This window comes from Aspergillus thermomutatus, assembly GCF_002237265.1.
Source record: "Aspergillus thermomutatus strain HMR AF 39 chromosome Unknown NODE_247, whole genome shotgun sequence".
NCBI lineage: Eukaryota > Fungi > Ascomycota > Eurotiomycetes > Eurotiales > Aspergillaceae > Aspergillus > Aspergillus thermomutatus.
This window is the reverse complement of record NW_020798297.1, coordinates 1-23,162: the sequence shown is the minus strand read 5'-3', so window position 1 is coordinate 23,162 and position 23,162 is coordinate 1. Positions and strand designations below refer to the sequence as shown.

Sequence of the window (23,162 nt, the reverse complement as noted above, 5' to 3'; positions counted from 1 at the left end):
GATGCTCGCCAAAGAATAAGCCAAGTACGCATACCGGGTACCACCTGTTCGGGCAGGGAATGTGATGGTGTAACGCAGAGGAAGGTAGAACTTGTATGCTAGGCTTTTTAGCCTCACAATTATTGCATTCTCCCTATATCCGTTGTTTGTTAATTCGGAAGCCGAGTTGCCGTGTTTCTCCTAGCCCTAGATACCCCGTAGGGATATGCATACCCCAGATCAGCAGGGAGCCAAGGACTGCTGCTGAAGGAATCTATAAAAGCAATCAGCAGATGCCGTCGTAAGTATTTCACTAGCATGCTCATTTCCTTTTGTGAAGCATGTACCGGATCCTGGTCATCCAACCAATACACACTGTTGATACAATGTGCTGCAGTTCAGTTCCGTTGCTGCAATTGCACTGCGCGCTTAGCCGTGACGGTCGAAGTAAATCTACGAAAGCAACTTTTCTAGTCGCTCTCGAAGCATTTCAAAAGTTGCTTTGTTGTCTTCCCACCTGCGCATGGCATCTTCGAATTCCTCATGTGAGACCCAGCCATCTTTACCCATGACTTGAGTTCGCAGAGTATCAAGCTCTTTATACGCGTCCGCCCATGCAGTCGCCTGCTGACGACTTTCTTCGATTTCTTCTTTTAAAAATGAAATCGGGCATGGTATCCCCAAGCCTCTCCTCTCCGCTATTTTGTCCCATTTCTCATACATCTGTATAAGAAGTTCTTTGAGCGGGATCGGTCCATCAAGGGAGGACTGGCCGACAATATGGAAAATGAACGTTGTAGGGTCATCATCGTTTCTCATGACATCCATGGCCTTAATGAGAAGCGGGTTGAACTTCCTTGATGCGAATTCGTAGAATTTCTTCAATCTAATCCTGGCAAGTTCGTCCTGAGCTAACTCTTTTTCCGTTTGTGAGAGGGTGTCGAAGTCTTTTGGTAGTTCAGGTTGAACCGCGCCCCATGGATACTGGTCGTCGCAATTGAATACCGAGGGAAATCTTGCTTGCATGAACAGTGGAGCGGAATACACTGCCTGCCAATCAATTATGCTTGATATTTTTGTTGGATCCGCGTCGTCAACAAATATATTATCTTGATGAAGGTCGTGATGCAGCAGGACAGGACGAGAAAGCTCTTCTGGTGGTAATATGTGAGGGAGCAGAGTGAGGAACTGCTCAAGAAGCCGGACATGTTTCTCCTGTGCTGTTGGTGTCTTTGCTGAGCTTCGAATCAAGGCAATCTCACGCTTTGCGATAGCTGAAAGGTATTGTTGGGCGGTTTCCCCTTGATAAAGCCATTAGTCCGTTATACAAGAAAAATTGAACCTGATAACAATATCAGATGAACCTACAAGGGCCCCGATCGATATCTAGTCCACGCCTCTCGTCTTCCCAAAAAGACCGCTCAGTTGTTGGGCCAATGACGAATTTGGCAGCAGTCTCTTGGTTCGAGCTAGGCAGTCGATATGTATCCTTGTAGTATAGGCTGCCATGGTTTGTAAATTGTGCGCTCACCAACTTCCTCTCAATCTCTACCAGGCTTTTAACCAAACCGAAGCGCTGAGCTTCAGACATTGCATCCCAAACCCCGCTCAATTGGCGTCCTCTCACCCGCTCCATGAGAATATACTCGCTGCCCACTGGGTTGGGTCGCAATGCCGGAGAGCTCCAGTCCAGGACTCGAGGAACGGGGATATCAAGGACGTTGCGAAGCTACCATGTCATTTGGACCAGAATTAGCCAATCGAAGGACTGATTGCAAGAACAGTCTCACACACAAAATCAAGCGTGGCGACTTCACTGGCCACGCAATATTGCGGATGGCCAGCATTCGGATTTGGGATCCTTGCCAACACTTCCTTGCCATTCTCCATCTTCAGAGAAAACACCTTGTTGTACAGCCCCTCCGGTATCTTGGTCATCTGGACACATCGAGTACCGAGCACTTTACCAGCAGCTTGCTGAAGAGCTGGAATGTTGAATTTGACAAACCGTCTTTCCAATTGGAGCTGCTCATTGTATAGCCAACGGCCGGACGTGTAGCGAAAGAAGGGGTTGTTTGCTTCGGTCTGTGCGAAATTCGTAGAGTGAGCCTGAGCTTGAAGGAAAGCCATAGCTGAGCTGAAATGTCCACTGAAAAGCTTATGAGCTTTGTGTTGCCCTTGCATCATGATGCTTTTGAAAGTGTGAAGAGAGTGGTAATCTGTTGGAGCCTTGGAGTTAGAGATCAGATGTCTTAGCTGTAAGACTGTACATCAATATGGTGCCTCGGGATAGGAAAGCAGTCTCAATTAGTGTACCGCTCTTTGCTTTGGCTTCTAGTAGCTGAGGCACATCACACTCAGTAGATGGATGTTATCCTGTTCAACAACCCCAGCGGAACTTGCTAACTCGGGTTCGATTCGACAAGGAGCTTGTCAAAGGAAGACTGCCTCAGGCACCCATAATTGCTGGCCTGAACGGGTCATTCTTGTCGTTCTGTGTTCGTCCTGGATTTGAGCAGCAAAGCATCCACAACACCCATCCACAGAAAGCAATCCAAGGGATTCCATCATAACCGACGATTGAGAGCCAGTATTAGCTTAGGACCAGTGTCTTCGGACTGATTTACTACTCAAATTATTGATGGACTCAAGGCTGGAACGCCCATGCTCAGATTTGTCTCATCACTCGGACCAGATACCATATCCGGCGTTTGTGATCGTCGCCCCTCCATCAATCCGAGGTGAAGAAGCCCTGGGGGACAAGGAACGGCATCTATCCTGGCTACAAGGTATCACCATCACACTGGACTACTGCATCTTTCGCACCTGAATTTCTTTTGCACGGCCCAGACTGAAATTTTGCATTCGTTGCCAACTGGCAATCCCTCGCCTTCTGGGATCGTCACATCAGTGGTGCAAACACGGATATCGAATAACCGATCAACGCTGCGGACACGTTCCGACTTCCGAGTGATTCAAGAGGTCCGATGAGGATGGCTCGACTGAGGGCCTGGTCGACTGTGAACCTGAGAAGCATGAAGTTTATTGCCGTCCAGGACTCCAGATGTCCTGTCGATCAGGAGAAACAGTCGCTCAGAATTGATGTGATTGGGCGTTGGAATCTTGTGGGCCTTGATTCCATGGATATCAAACGATTTTCGTCACATCTGATAAATGGGCTATACCGAATAGCAGGGATGAGGCATCGCATACATGGATTCAACGACTTGCAAGGTCATCACATTGATACTCTTGCCTAAAATACTGTGGCTTCCTGATCGATGGCATCATATTCAAATCCCAGCGGACGATTGTGACGATCTTAGGATTATCAATGGTTCACTGAGGATTGATCATGGTCTACAGGCGGACCATTCTGAATTTTGAGGCCAAGGATGAATCTAGAGCCTCGAGTCTCGACTCTTACTCGCAACTGATCGACTCATCAGGGTTCTCAGTAAGATTCACCACCTGCAACGACCCACGTTTCACAATATGTATCATCAAACCGCCCATTTAGGGCTAATGATATACATCTACCGAGTAATAGTGTGATATTGGCGTAATACATAGGCCCAGCAACATTGCCGTTCGGCTTTTGTCATGGACCTTTGTTCTTGGTTTTTTCATCCATGGTAGGCTCCACTAGAGAGCACCAACAGTCCTCGAAACAGGCATGGACGCTGCATCCGAAGACGTGATGGGCCTGTTGTTTCTTGTTCTGAATCGAGAACCAGATAGATTGACTGTTTCATCCATTGTGTTGATCAATTACCTTATTGATTTGTGCTGGAAGTCCTCATCTATAAAAGATGCATTGTCTCCCTTGATTCCTTCGACTCCAAGCTCGCTTTGTCTCTGACGCAGGCTTCTTAAGGTCCATCTCAGAAAAATCTCTCCTCTATCTTATCTTCAAAGACCACTACTTTTCATACAATCGAAATGAAGTTCTCCACCGCGGCGACTCTGGGCTTTTTGGGCTGTGCCCTCGCCTTGCCCGCACCTGTTGACCAGGAAGCCGACCTGCCCTTCCCTCTTCCATCTGGCCTCTCTGGTGGTCTCCCATTCTCTCTTCCTTCGGGTCTACCTACCGGTTTCCCAACCGGCCTGCCGTTCCCTATACCGTCTGGCATGCCCACTGGTTTTCCCTTCCCTATTCCATCGGGTCTACCTACCGGCTTTCCAAGCGGTCTGCCATTCCCGATTCCATCCGGTTTGCCCGGCTTCCCCGGACTGGGTGGTATCGGAGGCTTCGAAAAGCGCGAGGAAGCTCATCACCCCAAGCCATCCGGTGGCTTCCCCGAATGGCCACAGCCGTCAGGCTCTCCTCCTTTCTTCCCTCCCGTGCCTAGCGGCGGCATTCCCACCCCTACCGGTGGTTTCCCCGCTCCTACCGGCGGTTTCCGGGCTTCCCAGGCTTCCCTCCTACTCCCAGCGTAACTCCTCTGGGCTTGCCTTTCCAGGCCTGACTGAGCTAAGGCAACCCACCGTCGACCGTTGGCGAAGTCCAGCGGTAATTGGGGCCCGGTGGGCAATGGAATCAGGCTACTGTGACGCTTCTTGGTACGCTGCTGGATCTGACAGTTGAGGAATTGAATATGTTGTCCTTTCTGTTCTATAATGGTATTTTTGGTCGATCTAGAAAGCAATGAAGAGGTAGTTTTGCAATTCCACATCCAATGGTCAGGAATATCCTTCGACTGAGGACTCATTTAGACAGTTTAGATCATTCACTCAGCTTGCAGACTTCTGCATTCTCTACTTAACATTGGGAATTAGTTCTTTGTAGTAGATATCTAGAAGTGAATAGCCTGACTGCATTCTGTCTGATCCGCTAAATGATGTCTATTCAACCCTTCCCATCTCTTTCTTTCTCTACAGCTTCTCATTGTGCTGTGCTGTGCCGCTGCATTCATGGACTGCGTACATAAGGGAGTTATGTGATGCCCTCCATCCTGCAGAGAATCTGCTTACCGCGGCGGCCACAACTGACCGTTGTCCCGGCTATGGCCCCGTCAACCCAATGCCACCTTTACGGGCATGACTCGCTCCCAGTGCAAGGTCTCTACTTTTTCTTCTTATTTTGCGGCCGTTGCTGGGTGGATGGAATCATTAGCTGTGGTTATGGAAGCAGCTCAGACCTGCTGTGACTTCATTGCAGAACTCAAGACACGGGACCGTTACAACCTGTGGGACAATCTACGCCATCAAACTGAAATATCACCGGCAATACCCTCGGGACATGATCGTTGGAGATGATACTAAATGCAAGAAGAATCTAGAGATGCATCCCCACGGCTAAATGCAACTACCTTACTGCATGCCGCACAAATTATCCCCCAATCATCTCTTGATCAGTTCTATACCCCTCATTTCCTGTTCTAGTATGTCGATCAGATGTTCATATACAAGTCCTCTTCCTCCTATTTCTGATCGAAAGAATGCAATCAAGTCACCATGTACCTCACCGTAGCTTCAGCTCTCCTCGTTCTCGCTCTTGCGACAGCCAGATCCCTCTGGTCTGAGTCCCCCGGTAGCTATGCGGATCTCATAACCACTGCGTTTCCATTAGGAAATGGTCGGTTGGGAGGTATGGCTCTCTTCAATCGAAGCCTTACGACTTACACATGCTAATGGTGACAGCAATGCCGCTCGGCTCCCCCGGTAAGGAAATCATCAATCTGAACATCGATTCATTGTGGCGAGGCGGCCCATTCGAGAACGCAGTACGCTGCACCCCTTCATTAAAAGCGAATTGATACTAAGACTAGTCGGCAGTCTTATTCCGGGGGTAATCCCAGCATCTCCAAGGCAGATGCCCTCCCCGGCATCAGGGAGTGGATCTTCCAGAACGGCACGGGGAACGTCTCGGCGCTGTTGGGGGAGTTTCCCGATTACGGCTCCTTCCAGGTTCTTGCGAATCTGACGGTCGATCTGGGTAATCGCGATATGGATATGGATACTGTGCGAGATTACCGACGGAGTCTGGATCTGCAGACGGGGGTTTATGATGATCGGTTCAGTGCGGGAGAAAAGTATATTGAGATGTAGGCATGACTGGGGAAGGCGAGAAGAGTCCTGTTGACGGTACAGAGAGGCATTCTGCTCGTATCCCGACCAGGTATGCGTTTACCGACTCGCATCCAATACAAGTCTCCCGGCTGTCGCGATCCATCTGGAGAATCGGCTTGCGTCGCCGGAGCCGGATGTCACCTGCTCGGGGAATAGTATCAGTCTGTATGGACGGACTTTTCCGGCGATTGGGATGTTATACAATGCTAGAGCGACGGTAGTAGTTCCTGGACTGAAAAGGAATCTGTGTGTGCAATCTGCTGTCCATGTGCCAGAAGGTCAGAGGGAGATTGTCGTTGTGGTTGCAGCTGGAACGGATTACGATGCTTCCAGAGGAAATGCGGCAGCCGGTTTCTCTTTCAGAGGGGAGGACCCCTATGATGGTGTGCTAAAGACAACGTCCAGGGCAGCCAGAAAGACTTATTCACAGCTCAAGTCGGCGCATGTCAAGGACTTCCAGAGCATCTTTGATGGCTTCACCCTCACCCTCCCAGATCCACACAACTCCGCGAGCAAGCCAACAACCGATCTCATCACCTCCTACACTCAGCCGGGCAACCCCTATGTCGAGAATCTGCTCTTCGACTATGGTCGGTATCTGTTCCTCTCGTCCTCGCGACCCGGGAGCCTTCCGCCGAACCTGCAAGGGCTCTGGACGGAACAGTACTCTCCGGCGTGGAGTGCGGATTACCATGCCAACATCAACCTGCAAATGAACCACTGGGGAGTCGAGCAAACAGGACTCGGCGGGCAGACGGAGCCGCTCTGGACTTATATGCTTGAGACCTGGTTGCCGCGGGGTGCCGAAACGGCGAGGCTGTTGTATGATGCTGAAGGGTGGGTGACGCACGACGAAATAAATATTTTCGGGCATACAGCGTAGGATCCCCTGTCTCCCGGGTCATCGTCTTCTTATTGACAATAATGCCAGGATGAAAAATTCGGCACAATGGGCCAACTATCCGGCTGTCAACGCATGGATGTCCCAGCATGTCTGGGATCATTTCGACTATACTCGGGATGTCGAATGGTATCAAACAGTCGGCTATCCAATCCTCAAAGGCACGGCACAGTTCTGGCTCTCGCAGCTCGTCAAGGATGAGCACTTTGACGACGGAACCTGGGTCGTCAACCCGTGCAACTCGCCAGAACATGGCCCAACGGTGCGTTCCCGCGTCCACCATGCAACCCCCCCAAACGCTAAGTGACATGATAGACCTTCGGATGCACCCACTACCAACAGCTCATCTGGGAAGTCTTCGACCACGTCCTTCGCGGCTGGGACGCATCCGGCGACACAGACACCTCCTTCCGATCAGCCATCGCCTCCAGATTCACTTCCCTCGACAACGGCATCCACATCGGCTCCTGGGGCCAGATCCAGGAGTGGAAGCTCGACCTCGACACCCAGAACGACACGCACCGGCATCTGTCGAACCTCTACGGCTGGTATCCGGGCTCCTCCATCTCCTCGGTCCACGGCCACAACTCCACCGTCACCGACGCGGTCGCCACAACGCTGACTTCGCGCGGGACCGGCGTCGAGGACTCGAACACCGGCTGGGGGAAGATGTGGCGTAGTGCCTGCTGGGCTCTTCTGAATGATACCGACAGCGCATACGCGGAGCTCACGCTCGCCATTCAGAATAACTTCGCGGCGAACGGGTTCGACATGTACTCTGGCAACCCGCCGTTCCAGATCGATGCCAACTTCGGCATCTTGGGAGCTGTCATGTCTATGCTTGTGAGGGATTCGGATCGAGCTGCGGATGATGTTCGCGTGCAGGCTGTGCTGCTGGGGCCTGCTATTCCGGCGGCGTGGGGAGGGGGGAGTGTAAACGGGGTGCGATTGAGGGGTGGTGGAAGGGTGGGCTTCCGATGGGACGATGCTGGAGTTGTTCGTTCCTGTCGCGCTGATCTGGCTGGGAGGAAGGGCGGGAAGGTAGAGTTCTATGTCAAGGGGGGTGATTCCATTCATTGTTGACTGGATCAACCTCGCTTCGACTGGATTTCCTTTCCATCCGTATCTGCCATATAGACGGGGTAACAATGTATCCAGCTGTACGGAGTACCATTCATACTGTTGAATTAATAGTGATTCAATAGGAGAAGTGATTAATTACCTCGTCTATAAATGCTTTATCTACGGTAAGCTATTGATCCATACACAGTAATGCAGTGCCCCATGGAAGAAGACATACAGGATACACCGGTCGGTTCTAGTCCACTTGGTTTATAGAAGATCCTCTCAATTAAACCACCAATTAGAGCACCCATCGATATTAACAGTCAATGATCTGCAATCTACCAGATACTACATCGGATAAATGGCTAAATCCAGCCCTCCCCTCATCCTGTCCCCCGGACATACTCCGACCCTTACCCCTCTCATAAGACCACAAACAACCACGTCGCCTGCTCGCTTGTTCACACCACCCGATCTCTACAAGTATATAGAACCGTACTGCCATGGACTCCGTCAGAAACAAAGTCTACGCCGTCACCGGCGTCGCGGGGATCGGCCTAGCCGTCGCGCAGCAACTGCACGCCCGCGGCGCGCGCCTCTCCCTCGCAGACATCGACGCCGCCGCTCTCGCCAGCGCATTCGCGAAACTCGGCGCCGACAGAGAGAGTGTTCTCACGACGGTCGTGGACGTGGGGTCCGCCGCTTCCGTGGACGCGTGGATCGAGGCCACGGTGCGGAAATTCGGGCGGCTGGACGGCGCGGCGAACATGGCGGGGACGATTGGGCGGAAGCACGGGGTCGGGAAGCTCGTGGAGCAGGATGATGAGGAGTGGGATTTGCTGATCAGAGTGAATCTGACGGGGATGATGTACTGTCTGCGGGCGGAGGTGAGGGGCATTGCGGCGACCGCGGGCGAGGGGAGTATCGTCAATGCGTCGAGTATTCAGGGGGTGAGAGGGTTTGCGCTGCATGCGGCGTACTCGACGACGAAGCATGGGGTTGTGGGGTTGACGAAGAGTGTGGCGAAGGAGGTTGGGCCGGCCATCAGGGTCAATGCGGTTGCTCCGTGAGTTGACTGGCTGAGGTTGTTTTCTGGGCATGTTTGCTGATTGTGCTGCAGTGGGACGATCCAGACGCCGTTGCTTGACAAGGCCCGTGATATTCAGGGTACGTTGAATGCTATGCCCACGGCGATTCCGCGCATTGGGACGGCAGATGAAGTCGCGCAGTCGGTGCTGTTTCTGCTGAGTGATGCCTCGTCGTATACGACTGGCTTGGTTCTGAATGTTGACGGTGGTTGGGATCCTTGAGCTGAATGATATGATCTATGAGATATGAGGTATGAGAGGAACGCATGTCATCATTTTATCAAGTAGCGAAAAGGGTATCTATAAGCTTGAGCTATTGTACAGTCGGACCATTCGTCTATATGGAGGTAAGATGCGATATGCAAATTACGGGCAGAACGTCACATCAGAGTATATGCCACTGTATCTTGTCAGTTCATAGTCGATATGATTTTGACAGATCACCTACCGATCAAAGCCGGTATACTGAGGATATAGTTTGGACGAATGGCCATTCCGCTGTTCTCTCCGGTTCTGCAAGGGTTAGTTTGACATGTTATCCCTCCTTAAAGGGGGAATGCACATACTTTGCTACTGGCCATCCATCCTTGTACTCTAGGTGATTCCACCCCAAGTGTGCGTCCTTTTGCTTGTCAGTACGTTCATTGCTTGGTCCTGATCCAACTCACATCATCCACGAAGCCAACCGATGTATTCACTGTTTGAGTCAGTACTGACACACGAAGAGCGAAGGAATCGACTCACGGTAATGATAATACAGGATATCAGGATGCTTCTCGTTCTGAGGCAACACCCCGATTCCTCCAGGCGCATAAACAACACCATGGTTCGAGCCGTAGACAACAGTCCCACCGCCGTCAGTGAGGTTCCTACCATCTTTATCCTGAAAGGGTCCATTCGCACTGGTTGACCTCCCCACACGAATCTCATACCTGTCTGAATCAGCCAGCCTGACATATCAACGGCAGAGAAGCGACCAACTCTTGTCCCATTGCCGGGAAATCCTTGACATCCTGACCGTTCCCAAACCGACAGCACTTCCCATGACTAAACCAAAGATAATAATACGGATCCCGAAAACTCATCCACGACCCCTCTATCGGCTTGATCTTCTCCGTCGGCTCGTACGCGAGATTGATGGCGCGCGGGTGCTCCGCGTCCTCAACCGACAGCAGATCCCCAGCCAGGGGGACCTGGAAAATCCCGTGCCAGAAACTGCCGTAGTTCAAATACGGCTTCCCCGTCTTATTGTCCAGGACAAACGACGCATCGATCGCGTTCGACTCGTTGTAGGGGTAGATGTGCGACAGCTTCCCCGACCCCGTGTTGATCACCGCTCCGTGGTCCGTCCATTTCCCGCCATCGAGGGAATCGGTCGTCGCGACTCCGATGGAGCTGTTACGGCTGCCGCGGCTGCTGATCGTGTAGTAGCAGTAAAATGAGCCGTTGTGTTGGATCGTCGTCGGCGCCCAGGGCCGAGTCCGGTTCTGTTTCTCGATGATGCTGGGTCCGTCCAGGACTGTTCCGAGACTTGTCCAGGGCCCGTCGAGACTCGAGGCCTTGCTGATGGGTATGTGGACGCCTCCCTTGAAGAGGTAGAAGTGGTCGTTGTATTCGACGATATTAGGGTCGTGGACGGCGATATTGCCCTGGTTGGGGAGTGGGTAGTTGTGAGACTTGGAGAAGATGGATGCTTTCTCTTTGGACGATAAGGACGGCGATCCGACTACTGCTTGGTGGAAGAGTAGAATTGATGCCTGTAGCAGGAGTTGTATTCGGAACATTGCGGTGCGGTAAGGATGCGTGCAATGTGACAAGAGGGAAATTGATCCTCACAGTCTCTTGAAACTATAAGCAGTCAATGAACAACGCACATCATGATCAAGTCAAGAGAAATGATACCATGTTACGGAAGCCAAGACAGTGATGAGATGGAAGCGTCAACCGAATACCAACACGGCCATGTGATAAATGCCTGGAGAGTTCGTGATAATACTAAGGTAGACTAAGAGACTAGGCTCCAGCAGTCCAGCAGAGTCTAGAACTAGAAGAATAATAATACATCATCTGCTATCAGACATCAGGTGGGTAAATATTCTAGTGCACGTTTCAGATTAAGAGAAAGAAGTGAAGCTTGATACTCCGTAGATACAGTATTATTGCCCTGACTGAGGGGCATTGCAGTCCGTACATTGGACCGTGCCATTTTCCCTGGTTGGGCAGATTCTCCACCACGGGATCAGGGGCGAGGTTCAAGAGCCAATGTCGATGGGAGAATTGGACCCTGAAAGTAAAGCCTGTATGATGTACGGAATACCTCATTGTGAGTGTACCTTGGAGAGATCATGACAGACATACAGACACATAAACAATTACTGAGCCTGAGGCAACTATTCTGATATGAGCTACTCGTACTGCTTGAGATTACCAAGGAACGCTCCTATTCAGGGACTGAAAGTCAATACCGCCAAGACATCATTACAAGAACCGTGTACGGAGTACTTGTAGATCAGTGGAGCTGATCGTCGTTTCTCGGCTTTCGCCTGTCCAAGTCTCCAACCCTTCCAGCAAACTGATCAACTAATTTCTGAGCTCAAGTCGATGTAAGCGATCGATCCACTTCACTGCCTTGATCATGCTTCTCCAAGCTATGAGAACATCGCTTCTGATCGGTGATCATGTTATACCATGCTACACTATGTACAGGAGGTTGTCCCAATTAGGATCAACCCGGTGAGTTCTGCAACTCTCATCAGATCTTCGTAGGCCAAGCGGCGGACACTATGACGGAAAACGTGATCATATCCCGGCTAACTTGATAGGATACTGTGCGAGTAATACATCAAGCGAGTATGTCGGTTCCAGCCCATATCATTTTGACGTCATTCTCCAAGAGTGATTCCCGTCAAGTCCGCCCAGTCGAAGACTTCCAGGAAAGGGTCTATCTCTCCATAAGGCTAGATTTCACGCCATCAGAGATGCAGAGTGAATTGGAATAGGTTCAGGCACTCACCGCGATTTCGAAACCTGGGGGTTGGAGGACACCGTTCAGGTCTGCGGCAAGAGGAGGCGCCAAGCCAGGGCCAGAAGTCAAGCTAGGGACCTGGAAGAGAAGGGCGTGTCAGCGGAGTGGACGACAGGAATTGTGAGACGGCCAGCATTGACCTGATTTGTTCCGAAGCAGCCCTGCCCTCGATCGCCCAAGTGAGCGCAGTTGGCATGCCGCGAAAAGAGCGTTTGCGCGAAATAGATCACGCGGTCGACAACCTCTTGTTTGTAAACATTCGCCTGTGCCGGCCACAATTTGGCCTTGACCAATGCCAGGAGCGTCGACATGAAGAAGTACTCCTTTGCGCCCTTGACCACAAGAAGCAGTCTCGTCTCAACAGAGGCTAAGACCATCTCTAACAACGAAACGAGGGATTCGGGAAGCCCGGGTAGCGTGTGAGTGAGAGATGTAGGAGAAGATGCTACGAGTAAACATTAAGAAATGACATGAGCCAACCCTGAGATCGCGAATGACGGGTCACTCACCGTGGCCGGTATTCCCCGCGTGCAATATCTGACATACTGTACAGAATGCCTGCATGGTCCACTCCCCAAAGTTGCAGAGAGACAATTGTTTCGACGTTTCATGAAGGCGCTTTTGGTTGGAAAGGATGAGCGTGGCAATCTCTAGGCGTGAGCGGGCAGAGGGTGCAAAGAGTGGCTCCCGTGGAGCTTCGATTGCGAAAGGGGTGTGAATAGAGAGAAGACTGTGAGCGATTTTCGTCTCCAGGAGGGATTTGAGTAGAGTGACTTTGTTCTGGCTCTGATAGTCATCATTCTCGGCAGTCGGCCAAGCAGGGATCTTCTGGAGATATCTCCCGAGCTCCCTGTCCAAACGTAGAATCTCCTCGTAGCGGCAGCTGATCCGCGGAGAATGCATCAGAGCGCAAGCTTTGAGGCGCAATGGGAGTGATTGCGTGAGGACCGCCTGGAAGGACGAATCGGTCACTTCGTGGAGCGGCCTCTCGGCAGGAATCTCTGTACTGGTCTCCTGGATTTCGTTGTCGTTGATGTTCGAGGCTGGAGCTGTATCATAGTCCGATTCTTGGACTGAGGGGGGCATTCCCCGTTCAAGAGCAACCAGAAGGTCAAGTTCTACAATGGTCGTCCAGATCCGTCTGCGCATCTCCTTATTAAAGACGGAAATCTTGGTGTACCTACTAGGGTCGCGATGATATCCAGCCATCATAGCCTGTTTGACCAGTGTTCCCGTAGCAAGCCAAGCATGGCTCCGCTTCATCCCGAAACTATTGTGAGCAATGATCAGGAGGATCTGCAGCCGGAGAGCTGTGATCTCTGGCCGTTTGATATGAGCATTATCCAGCCACTTTTCGGCGTGCAGAACCCACTCGACCGGAGTGTAGCATTTGAGGCTCGCTTCGTTCTTCAGCTGGAGAGTATCAAAGTCCGCTAGATTCCAAGCACAGGCGAGAACTAGGAGGAGTTGCACGACAAAGCCAGTTGATACCACATCGGGATTGTCCTTTTGGGCCCAGAACTCGTCCAGCTCTTTAAGAAAGGAGGGAACGTGAAGAATACGATGTGTGGACTCAATACAGCTCAGATACAAGACCACCAGTTCATCAACTGCTCGACGGGAGGGCAGCATGTCAATGAGCGACTTGGTGTCGGGCAGTGGGAATGGCTCATTCAACGGCTTTCTTTTCCACAACCCCCTCTTTACCCGTTCCAGGTCGAAGCGAAGTTGAGTAAGATTCGGACTCGACAGTCGGACCTCCTCCGCAAATGACCTGATATCTGGGAACTGCCACAGAGTCGATCAGCAAGAAAATCAATCGGCATATGCCAGTGACTTACCTGCGCGATCAAGTTGGCAAGTATGCCCGACCCATTGAACCGAGTCTTGGTCTCCTTACCTCTCATCATCATGCGCGGCAGGATATCTAATTGCTGGGAAGGCGATGCAAGCTCATCGTCTTCTTCCAACAGCAGTGGCTGTGCTTCCTGCCGACTCTCAGGAGCATGCCGGGGCCGCTGAAGCACTTCGGTATTCACATACGGTTCCTGGTTGACACCCGCCTTGGGGGCTCCGAGAACAGTCTCGAGAAAGCTCCGTTTCTCTTCTCCATGACGGCCATGCGGTGTAGATGGCAGCGGTGGTTGGGACTGAGGCGGCAGACTGCTTATCCCCGAGTCCGGGGTAGTGAGTGCGGGCGCCCGATCAACTCGGGGCAGCTGAGCCAGTGCTGTGGAACCTCGGTCGGAGAAGACGGGCGACGCAACTGTATTGGGTTGCTGCCACAGAAAGCCGTCCTCATAGGTGCATTTGGAGGGTGTTTTGCTCTTGAGACATCGGCCGCATATGGGATACTCACGATCACACCGGAGCTTTCTGCTGCGACATTGCGTGCAGGCCATAGTGCGTCTGCGCCTCTTGCGCACGCGTTGCTCTGGGGCTTGGGGTTGCTCCGGGTCTGGAGGCCCCATTTTCTGCTGAATTTCCGTCATGATCGATACATCATCATCATCGGGATTTTGAAACCGACGACTTCCAACGATGCTTCATCCTCTTTTCCTCATCCTTTTCTGTCTCTCGAGTCTTCCAGTAAGCGGGCGCAGGCTCGGGGTTTTTGATAAGGAACAAGCGGAACCGGCTCAGCAGCTTACGTGTGTGGCCCACCGGGCTTCTTAACCGGATCGGGCAATCCCCTCCGCAACAGGTCTCACTCGCCTGTCAAATTGGGAGAAAATTAAGGGTCTCAGGCACCAGATCGTCACCGGCTGTCTTACTCGATCCGCTCAACTGTCGACTCTCACGTCTCGAGTCTCAAGGTCTCACTGGCATCCATTTTGATCAGCGGACGCAGTAAAAGGGGTTCACCTCTTTCAAACACCGACGACAATGCCAGAAAAACAACTTGAACCAACCACAGAGTGCTACTATCCTCGCTTCTCCACTACAGCAATCATACCTTACCATACAATTTCAGCTCGCGTATGGCCGTGTATCACCGTACTGGCTCACCCCAGTAATCTCGTTGCCTAGAGGCTACATCCAAAGAGGTCTTCGGCTACGAGCGAGTAAAATTGCAAGCATGACAGCAAGCTTTTTCTGCCAGACTGGTGTGGAGCATCCTAGTTCCTGACTATCAGCCTACCGAGGCTGAAGCTGAAGGAAAGCTCAGCGCCTCAGGCACCACAGATGCATGGTTGATGTAAAAGAGCATACCAGTTGTCTCCTCGCGTAGTATCCCAGTTTCATTTACATTAGTAAAGCGCAAGTTTCTCAAAATTGGTATACCATGGATCCAATCACCAACTCGTCAATCCTCGATGTCTATCAAACCCTCCTCTAAGCTGACTCTCCGGATGAACCACTTTGCCCTGCAACAGGGTGTACTTCACAATGCCCTCGCAATGTTCAGGCCTGATGCGGGCCAACCAGATCATCTGCTGCTCCTTCTTGCGATAGATCATGACATTGGCCGCGAATTTATGACCACCGACATGTGAGACGAAGAATATCCCGACGCCCCCCGGGCGCTCATCATGTGCGTCGCGATGTAGCCCAAGAGGACGCAGATGCCTTTCAAGCTCTTTCTTGATCAACGGCGCCGTGATCCCACAACGGGCATCTCGCCTCTTATGCGAGCACAAGAGCACGATGTAATCATACTCGCATGGCCGTGATACAAGTGCAGAATTCGACTGCGAGTTTCCGGCGTCCTGCGGTGTGTCGATGTAGCGGTCAACCAGCTCTCGCACATCCCCGGTCTTCACAGAGTCCACAAATGTGAATGAAGGTAGAATCAGCACGGTATCTCCCACGTTGTCCTTCTCGGTCTCCAGGTTCTTCTCCGGCGGGCTTAGATTTGACGCAGATATCATGAGTCGCTGCTTTCTGTGAGAGAGACGGTCGTAAAACCCTGGCGAGATGCATACCCCATGTCGTGGCTTGACAGAATCCAATGCTTCCATCAAGCTGCCCTTTTCTTGCGTCACTCTTTCAACCCAGTCTGATTTTCCCGTAGCCACCAACACATGTGTATCGAACTGTTTGACGTGTCCGTAGAGCGGCATGAAGGACTCAATCTTCACCTTGGACGGAAATTCGACCGTGCAATCGGCGCAATCGCGCTTGCAGTCTGGTCCATCCTTGCTTGGATCAACGGTTGGAAAGATGTACTCTGTGTTGCGCTGACCCCATGATAGAAGCGACCGTAGCATCGTGGCCGGAATCTGTGAATGCGACGGCTGTCAAATGTTTATGGTCAACAAAATAGTGAGAGGATATCTAACAGACAACAATTAAATTTGCAGAACACCGCGACAATAGTCAAGGATTGTCCGATTGCTACCACTACTATCATTAAATACCTCTTAGATGCGTCAACTCCGAGCGGCATAAGACCGAATATCCCGAGCTGTCGTTATCCCCGAATGTTGTTGCCTCCAATAGACCAGCTTCGGAGCCCGATATGTGCGTCGAGTTGGAGATGCTGATGACCCGTCCTACTAGTAACCATGATGCATTTTGTAAGTCTTATATCACGCATGTAGTTTATTGTCTCGGCGAAGTGCAAGGCGATCCGAGCAGAGTTACAGAGGACTACGCTGTAATCTGAGCACCCTTTCAATACAGCTATCTCTGCTTCGTTGTTTGCTAATTCACCTGACAGTATGTACCAAGTACGCAGCCACGAAAGGTACGATCAAAGAAAGCAGCCACTCCGAAGTCCTGATTACCTCGATTGCATCCAAGAAAAGGCACGGGGGTAGCCCTCGGAAACTGCCCTATGCCCTATGTTTATCCCGTCCAAGAGTGTCATGTGATTGTTCAGTTGTAGTAACGCGCTACGTCACCCACGCTGTCAAACCCGCGTTAAGTGATTTCGCGACCGCGTCAAGGGGAGACCGGTCAATTGCCCGCTCAAGGAATGACTGGACCACTGATATCCATCCTAGATTTCCATCTCTGCGATAAAGGTGAACAATCAATTGACTGCTCGACATGAAAAAATGGCAAGTGCCGCCATCTCTGAGATCGTGACCCAATCCGCCAATCTGCGCGCGGAACTAAAAGAGTGGGAGAGGGCCTTTGCACTGCAAAATGGTGGGAGGAAAGCAGAGCGGAATGATATCAAGAAGGTTCCTGAAATCGGTATGATAGTCATCACCTTTTCAAAATTGACTAGAATCATACTCTGAGAATAACTGACACTGCGCTATCAACTCAGCTGCCAAATACAAAGAGTACTCTCGACTGAAAGCACTCGAATCCTCGGGAAACCTAGACGACCCAAAGTCTGTCAAGTTAGAAGAACGACCTAAGAAACGCAAACACGCATCTAAAGATGGCCCGGATACTGTTCAGAATGCGTCCATGCCACGAAAAACCGCCAAAGGTGCTTTCGAGACGCCATCTAAGACTCGAATTTCAAGCTCGCATCCTTCCCAGGTCGATCCTTATATCTCACCTACGGCCTTGCGTAGACTCTTCAGTCCATCAACACACCGTACACCGCTGAAAACAGCCATCGGTCCTACCCCTCAACGCGACGGAAAGGCACTAGGTCTTTTCGACCTCTTATCGGAATCCGGCGGGAGCACAGCAACACCCTCAGCGGATCGCGTAGCAAGCTTACATACTGCAAATGTCCAGACCCCGTCGAAACGAAAGACTATGGACACAATCATGGAAGAAGACGAAGAGGGAGAAGAGGAGAGCCCAAGAGCCGGACGCACTCCGGCATCGTCCGGGAAGAAGTGGATGCTTTCGGCGCTATTTGCGACCCCGACCACACTCCGCTATTCCGCAATGGTTGAGGATCACAATCAGATTACTGGAAGGAAGCATGGTTCCCGGACTGATCCCGAGGGCACCGCCAACGAGGTGACCGGGTCCGAGACACCGTCTTTCTTGCGACGGTCAAACTCGGCACGATACGCCACCTCCCACTCTGCCAATCCCGACGGCCTGAGTCCGATCGCCGTGCGCAAACCACCACAATTCGTCGGAAAGGGTCTCTCCGCGCTAGTGCAAGGACTACGCGACATGGAAGAAGAACGTCTGGAAGATGAATTGGACGTCCTCCGCGAGATCGAGGCGGAGCAGGCAGCACTGAACGTCGAAGTCGCCGACAGCCAGACGCCCGCTGAAAACATCGGCCGACCCTGGAAAAAGAAGGGGCAGAAACGCACAACACGCAGGGTACGCATGAAACCCGTCATCTCGAAGCCAGCCACAAAGCCGCAGGCCTCGACCTCGGACGATGAAAACGAACACCAGGCTGCTGGTGAGGATGCGCAAGAGCTTGCAGCAATCCCCGAAACACAGCATCCGAGTACGCTTGACGCCGCCTTTGGTGAAGATCAAGATGAGAACTTTGACGAAGAAGACGATGAAGTCTCCCTTCACACCGTCTCGGAGCCAGACCTTGATTCCGATCCTGACTATGGGGAAGATACCAGACCTGTCACTAAGAGCAAGAGCTTCTCGGAGAAGATGAAAGAGGCCATCGGAGTTGTCCAGCCACAGTCAGCAGAACGTCCGGCGAAAGCCACCCAGCCCGCGGTGAAAGAAGATGAGACCAAGAAGGTTCGTGCGCGCAAGGTGAACCCCCAGGCGCATGCAAACTACCGCTCTTTAAAGATTCGAAACAAGAACAGTAAAGCCCGGGGCGCTGGACGCTTTCGCAGGAGATAGGCAGGCGGGGAATTGACCACAGTAGGTCTGCATCTACATTACTCACGAGGAATGACTACAACACACACAGCATTAAAGATACCACTTGGCCATATATGCATTAGTCTATATTGTACAGCGTTAATCTATTCGACATGTCTGCCGCGTATTAGTCAGGAATATATCTCTCCCGTGCATACTGTAGCCGTCTGGCTTGCGCCAAGGCATCTCTCGATCTGCCCAATGGTTGGTACCCCCGGGGACGATGAGGTTTTGATACTCTCCCACGGAATGAGCGTTGTGCGCCTCTGTAGACTGGAGTCGCTGTCCGGTCAGAGACCTCGGATTCTCGGTGAGCCAAAGGGCCACCAGGAGTAATATCCTCGTACTGAACATGGCGATCCCAATCCTCCAGAGACGTGTAAGGGCTCCGCAACCAGGCCTGCAGCTCATGCAAGAACAAGCGCGCATTGTCTCTCCCTAGGAAATCGCGCAAGAGCTCCTCCGCCTGCCCCGCACTGCCCTTGATATCAACAGTGCGAAGAATAGCAATGATGTACTCGAGTAAGAACTCGGCATTATTCCCTCTTCGACTCTCAAGTCGCTGCTGACCAGGCCGAGCCACCCGACTAGGGCCTGGTTCTGCCTCCGCTTCCGGATTCAAGAAAGTAAATACCCTAAGCTCGCGCCGTATCCATTTCCGTGCCCGAGAGACCAGCTCTTCGTCACGGTTGAACGATTCTGGCGATAGTTCGCGGTACTGAGAGAGCCGGTTCGAGCCGACTCTTAGGGAGTAAAGCTGATGACGGTAGACATATTGCCGCCGTATAAGGGGATCGTCCGGTTCCCGAGGCCGTGGGCTTTCTGCGGGGCGTCGTCGGTGGCGAGGACCACGGGGTAACTGTCCTGGGCGATGAGGAGGTATAGAGACGGGCGCATTGGCAGCGGATGGAGGAATCGGAGGTAGTTTGTAATACTTCGGTCCTTGAGGGTTCTCAAGCTCGTACTTGACAGTGTGAACATCACTCTTGCCTAGGAATGTCAGTATAAAGTGAACCGAAAGCGAAGGATAATTACACAGATAGTGAGGCATACATAACGGACAGTTGCGGCGCTGCTCCAGCCAGCTCACGAGACATAAGAAGTCGAAATTCGCATGTGTGCAAGGCACCGCGACAGCTGGTTCTGTGATTGCTTCCAGGCAGATGACGCATGGGTTAGCCACATCGTCACCATTGTCCTCTTGCGCTACTTCTTGGAGCGTTTTCTGCAGGATCTCCTGTCGCACGTCGACATCTTCAGACATCAGACATTAGACTAATTTTCGAGTTAAGGGGATCGATCTGTGGCAGTTTTGGTGGAATGAATGCCATCGGCAAAGTGGAAGAGCTGCTCGGTTGCTCCTGCTGCGGGCGGAGGTCACGTTCTGGCGGGAAAAACCTGCCGCAAATTGCCATCTTCGAGATTCACCAAACGCTGCTCGCAACGCCGGAACCATGGTGGAAGAATGATGAGGTCTGCCAAATCTGTCATTGCTGAAAACTATTTTGCTCCTCTTAGCTCCGCCGCAACAATGGCACGAGGGAAAGCCAATGGAAATGGATTCTTGAACCATGCGAATGGCAGTCAGCTTATCTCACGCACCATCACAGGGTTGAAGCGCTGGTCCATCATCAACAGAGATTTACCAGGTGAGAGATTTGTTTTCACCTGGACTGATGGACATATCTTGAGCCTTTGGTTGCTGACTCTATTCATGCAACAGCGGTATCGCAGGTAAGAGCTATACATGTGTACGACTTCGACAACACCTGTGAGAGCTCCCGTTCGCACATGCGTCTGTGTTTCGAAGCTTATATTGAGCAGTATTCCTGAGTCCCTTGCCGAATCCGCAACTTTGGAACGGCCCGACGATCGGATTTCTACAAAGCTATGAAAGTTTCGCAAATGGAGGATGGTGGCACGACCCGAACTTGCTCGCAGCTACAGGAGAAGGCATAGCCAAGGAGGAGCCGCGAGCATGGGATGGCTGGTGGAATGAACAGATTGTGTGACTTAAAATGTGTTGGATAGTTTGGCATGATTCACTGACTGGCCGCAGGTACGGCTAGTCAAGCTGAGTATGGAGCAGAAGGACGCCCTCACAGTGCTTCTGACGGGCCGAAGCGAGAGTGGCTTCGCAGACATTATTCGGCGCATGGTGGACAGCAGAAAGCTGGAGTTTGACCTCATCTGTCTCAAGCCTGAAGTGGGACCCAACAGCGAACGCTTTTCAACCACCATGGAGTTCAAGCAAACCTTCCTTCAAGACCTCGTTCTCACTTATGAGCAGGCTGACGAGATTCGAGTCTATGAAGATCGAGTGAAGCAGTAAGCCTTTTTTTTTTTTTTTTTTTTTTTCTCGGACGCCCTTGCCTGAGAGATCACTCATTCGTTGCTAGTGTCAAGGGCTTTCGAGACTTCTTCGAGGATTTGAACAGGTCGCTCCAGGTTGTGCCAGCGCCACGCAAGCCGATCAATGCGGAAGTGATTCAGGTCGCTGAAGGATGCACCTTCCTCTCCCCTGTAGTTGAAGCTGCCGAGGTACAGCGTATGATTAATTCCCACAATACGTGTGTCCGCGAAGCTACATCGAATATGACCAGGTCGCCATATGGTCGTCTGCGCATCAAGCGCACCATTTTCTACACCGGATATCTCATATCTAACGCAGACTCGAATCGTTTGATCAGCCAACTACTGACCCCGCTTCTGCCCTCTGGGCTTGCTGAATCCAATGATCTGAAGTATATGGCTAACAGTATCCTCATTACCCCACGCCCTGCCCCTCGATCTATTCTGAACAAGGTCGGCGGCATTGGCAAGAAACTCAGCTGGCAGATCACTGGGACTGCCGTCTTTGAGAACAAGGTGTGGGCTGCTCGAGTGTCTCCCGTTCCCGCGATGGAGAAGTACTATACAGAGAATCCACTACCCGTGATAGTTCTAGCTGTGCGCAAAGGCGCTCGTCCTATTGATGCAGGCAAGATTCAGAACTGGCATCCTGTACTGGCAGAGAAAGCTTTGACTTTTGAAACTGTCGTTGGTGAAAAGGTTGTTTTGCGTGTGGAAGAAGAGAATCCCCATGAGGGCGAATGGGAGAGTCAGTTCTTAAACAAGAACCGCAAGAGACGCCATCAGCAAGAACGTGATCAGGATATCCTGTATCCGCAATCCAGTCAAAATGATGAGCCGCCATCCCAGACGAGACCACAGCCGCACTACAATTCCCGTTATGGTGGGAACAGCCGCCATCATGATGATGGACCGCGTCGTGGTGGCTCGTACCGCGGTGGTCGCGGCCGTGGAGGAGCGCCACGGGGTAAGGGCCACTCAAGTCGTGGAGGCGCGCGTGGTCGAGGCCGTGGGCGCGATGGCGGTCCTCCTCCTGGCTATCGATCCTTGGATGATCACGGTGGATATGATGGCGGTTACGAAGACAAGCCTGGACCAGGCGGTGCTGGACCTGTCATGAACTACTAAAACTGAGCTGGCGATTAGGGTTTATTTTCATGGGAATTGCTGCATCTTATTTGTCTTTGATAATATCCCTTGATTTCCCTGGGGTCGGTCTCGGCGTCGGAGTCTTATCTGGAGTGTGAAAGCATGCCTTTCATTTTTTTTTTTTTTTTCTCTTGCTATTCGCTCTTTTGACATTCTTTGAGAAGTTTAGTATCTGGCTTCTGGGTCGAGATGAGTCCACCAGGCATTATGTCGCAGATCACGAGAGCTTCGGTACATGGCATGTCTCATATTCTCTTACAATTAGCAAGGAGGTATTCGGAAGTAATACAAGGTGTAGTCCTGAAGTATCTGGAACTTGACTGCCCTTGTCATGTTCACTGAGTCTGTGCCTGTTGAGGAGTAGAGAACTCCACCTTGACAGATCCGAGACGACGTGCCTGGCTCACAGGATTGCCTGAAGACGACTCATATCGTCAACTTCATGATGCAAGCTGGGGGGCGGGGAAAGGGTGTTCTTTGCTTTTCAGGTTGAACAACTAGATATCTATTGTCAGATTGCAGGTAATGTCATAATATGATTACACTGGTAATCTGAGCATGTAGAGGTCAAACTGGGACATATTCATGCTATGTCTATGAATATATGTGATTTTCTATGTAAGGAGTGACAAGACTAGAAGTTATGTATGTTCTGGTTAACTAAGTCTAACTAGAATAACTAGGTAAAATAAGTAACGTAATCCACAAGCGAGCGGGCCACCCAAGCGAGCGGGCCACCTCACGCGTTTCAGACGCGGTCACAATACTCAACCAATTCAAACCACCACCATGTCTCCAAAACAACATCAAAAATCAAAAA

At 51.5% G+C, this 23,162-nt stretch overlaps 9 protein-coding genes across 9 annotated transcripts; 4 read left to right on the top strand and 5 right to left on the bottom strand.

The window, feature by feature from the left end:
• Positions 1-432: 432 nt before the first annotated feature.
• CDV56_103123 (phosphotransferase family protein) lies at positions 433-2,166 on the bottom strand (the record flags this gene model as incomplete). The annotated part of the gene is made up of 3 exons (XM_026756742.1): positions 433-1,280; positions 1,348-1,708; positions 1,774-2,166. 3 exons carry the CDS (start codon positions 2,164-2,166, stop codon positions 433-435), a joined length of 1,602 nt encoding a protein of 533 aa, XP_026611155.1.
• Positions 2,167-3,921: 1,755 nt separating this feature from the next.
• CDV56_102860 (extracellular proline-rich protein) lies at positions 3,922-4,419 on the top strand (the record flags this gene model as incomplete). The annotated part of the gene is made up of 1 exon (XM_026756479.1): positions 3,922-4,419. One exon carries the CDS (start codon positions 3,922-3,924, stop codon positions 4,417-4,419), a length of 498 nt encoding a protein of 165 aa, XP_026611154.1.
• A 1,017-nt stretch (positions 4,420-5,436) lies between these two features.
• On the top strand, positions 5,437-9,327 carry CDV56_102235 (uncharacterized protein; the record flags this gene model as incomplete). Its single annotated transcript, XM_026755854.1, has 8 exons — positions 5,437-5,569; positions 5,623-5,705; positions 5,758-6,014; positions 6,073-6,888; positions 6,983-7,214; positions 7,268-7,948; positions 8,509-9,083; positions 9,138-9,327. The coding sequence occupies 8 exons, from the start codon at positions 5,437-5,439 to the stop codon at positions 9,325-9,327; spliced, it is 2,967 nt and encodes a 988-aa protein (XP_026611153.1).
• A 158-nt stretch (positions 9,328-9,485) lies between these two features.
• CDV56_102007 (endo 1,5-alpha-arabinase) lies at positions 9,486-10,889 on the bottom strand (the record flags this gene model as incomplete). The annotated part of the gene is made up of 6 exons (XM_026755626.1): positions 9,486-9,505; positions 9,554-9,618; positions 9,672-9,727; positions 9,774-9,802; positions 9,850-10,037; positions 10,087-10,889. The coding sequence occupies 6 exons, from the start codon at positions 10,887-10,889 to the stop codon at positions 9,486-9,488; spliced, it is 1,161 nt and encodes a 386-aa protein (XP_026611152.1).
• Positions 10,890-11,987: 1,098 nt separating this feature from the next.
• CDV56_101508 (putative C6 transcription factor) lies at positions 11,988-14,601 on the bottom strand (the record flags this gene model as incomplete). Its single annotated transcript, XM_026755127.1, has 5 exons — positions 11,988-12,062; positions 12,119-12,208; positions 12,271-12,575; positions 12,640-13,918; positions 13,972-14,601. The coding sequence occupies 5 exons, from the start codon at positions 14,599-14,601 to the stop codon at positions 11,988-11,990; spliced, it is 2,379 nt and encodes a 792-aa protein (XP_026611151.1).
• An 825-nt stretch (positions 14,602-15,426) lies between these two features.
• CDV56_101239 (sucrase/ferredoxin-like domain-containing protein) lies at positions 15,427-16,341 on the bottom strand (the record flags this gene model as incomplete). The annotated part of the gene is made up of 1 exon (XM_026754858.1): positions 15,427-16,341. The coding sequence occupies one exon, from the start codon at positions 16,339-16,341 to the stop codon at positions 15,427-15,429; it is 915 nt and encodes a 304-aa protein (XP_026611150.1).
• Positions 16,342-17,133: 792 nt separating this feature from the next.
• sld2 lies at positions 17,134-18,820 on the top strand (the record flags this gene model as incomplete). The annotated part of the gene is made up of 2 exons (XM_026754480.1): positions 17,134-17,275; positions 17,352-18,820. The coding sequence occupies 2 exons, from the start codon at positions 17,134-17,136 to the stop codon at positions 18,818-18,820; spliced, it is 1,611 nt and encodes a 536-aa protein (XP_026611149.1).
• A 148-nt stretch (positions 18,821-18,968) lies between these two features.
• On the bottom strand, positions 18,969-20,105 carry CDV56_100651 (RING finger domain protein; the record flags this gene model as incomplete). Its single annotated transcript, XM_026754270.1, has 2 exons — positions 18,969-19,831; positions 19,895-20,105. 2 exons carry the CDS (start codon positions 20,103-20,105, stop codon positions 18,969-18,971), a joined length of 1,074 nt encoding a protein of 357 aa, XP_026611148.1.
• Positions 20,106-20,372: 267 nt separating this feature from the next.
• Positions 20,373-22,321, top strand: CDV56_100284 (rRNA 2'-O-methyltransferase fibrillarin-like protein; the record flags this gene model as incomplete). Its single annotated transcript, XM_026753903.1, has 5 exons — positions 20,373-20,490; positions 20,565-20,612; positions 20,666-20,847; positions 20,901-21,169; positions 21,241-22,321. 5 exons carry the CDS (start codon positions 20,373-20,375, stop codon positions 22,319-22,321), a joined length of 1,698 nt encoding a protein of 565 aa, XP_026611147.1.
• Between the last annotated feature and the right edge of the window lie 841 nt (positions 22,322-23,162).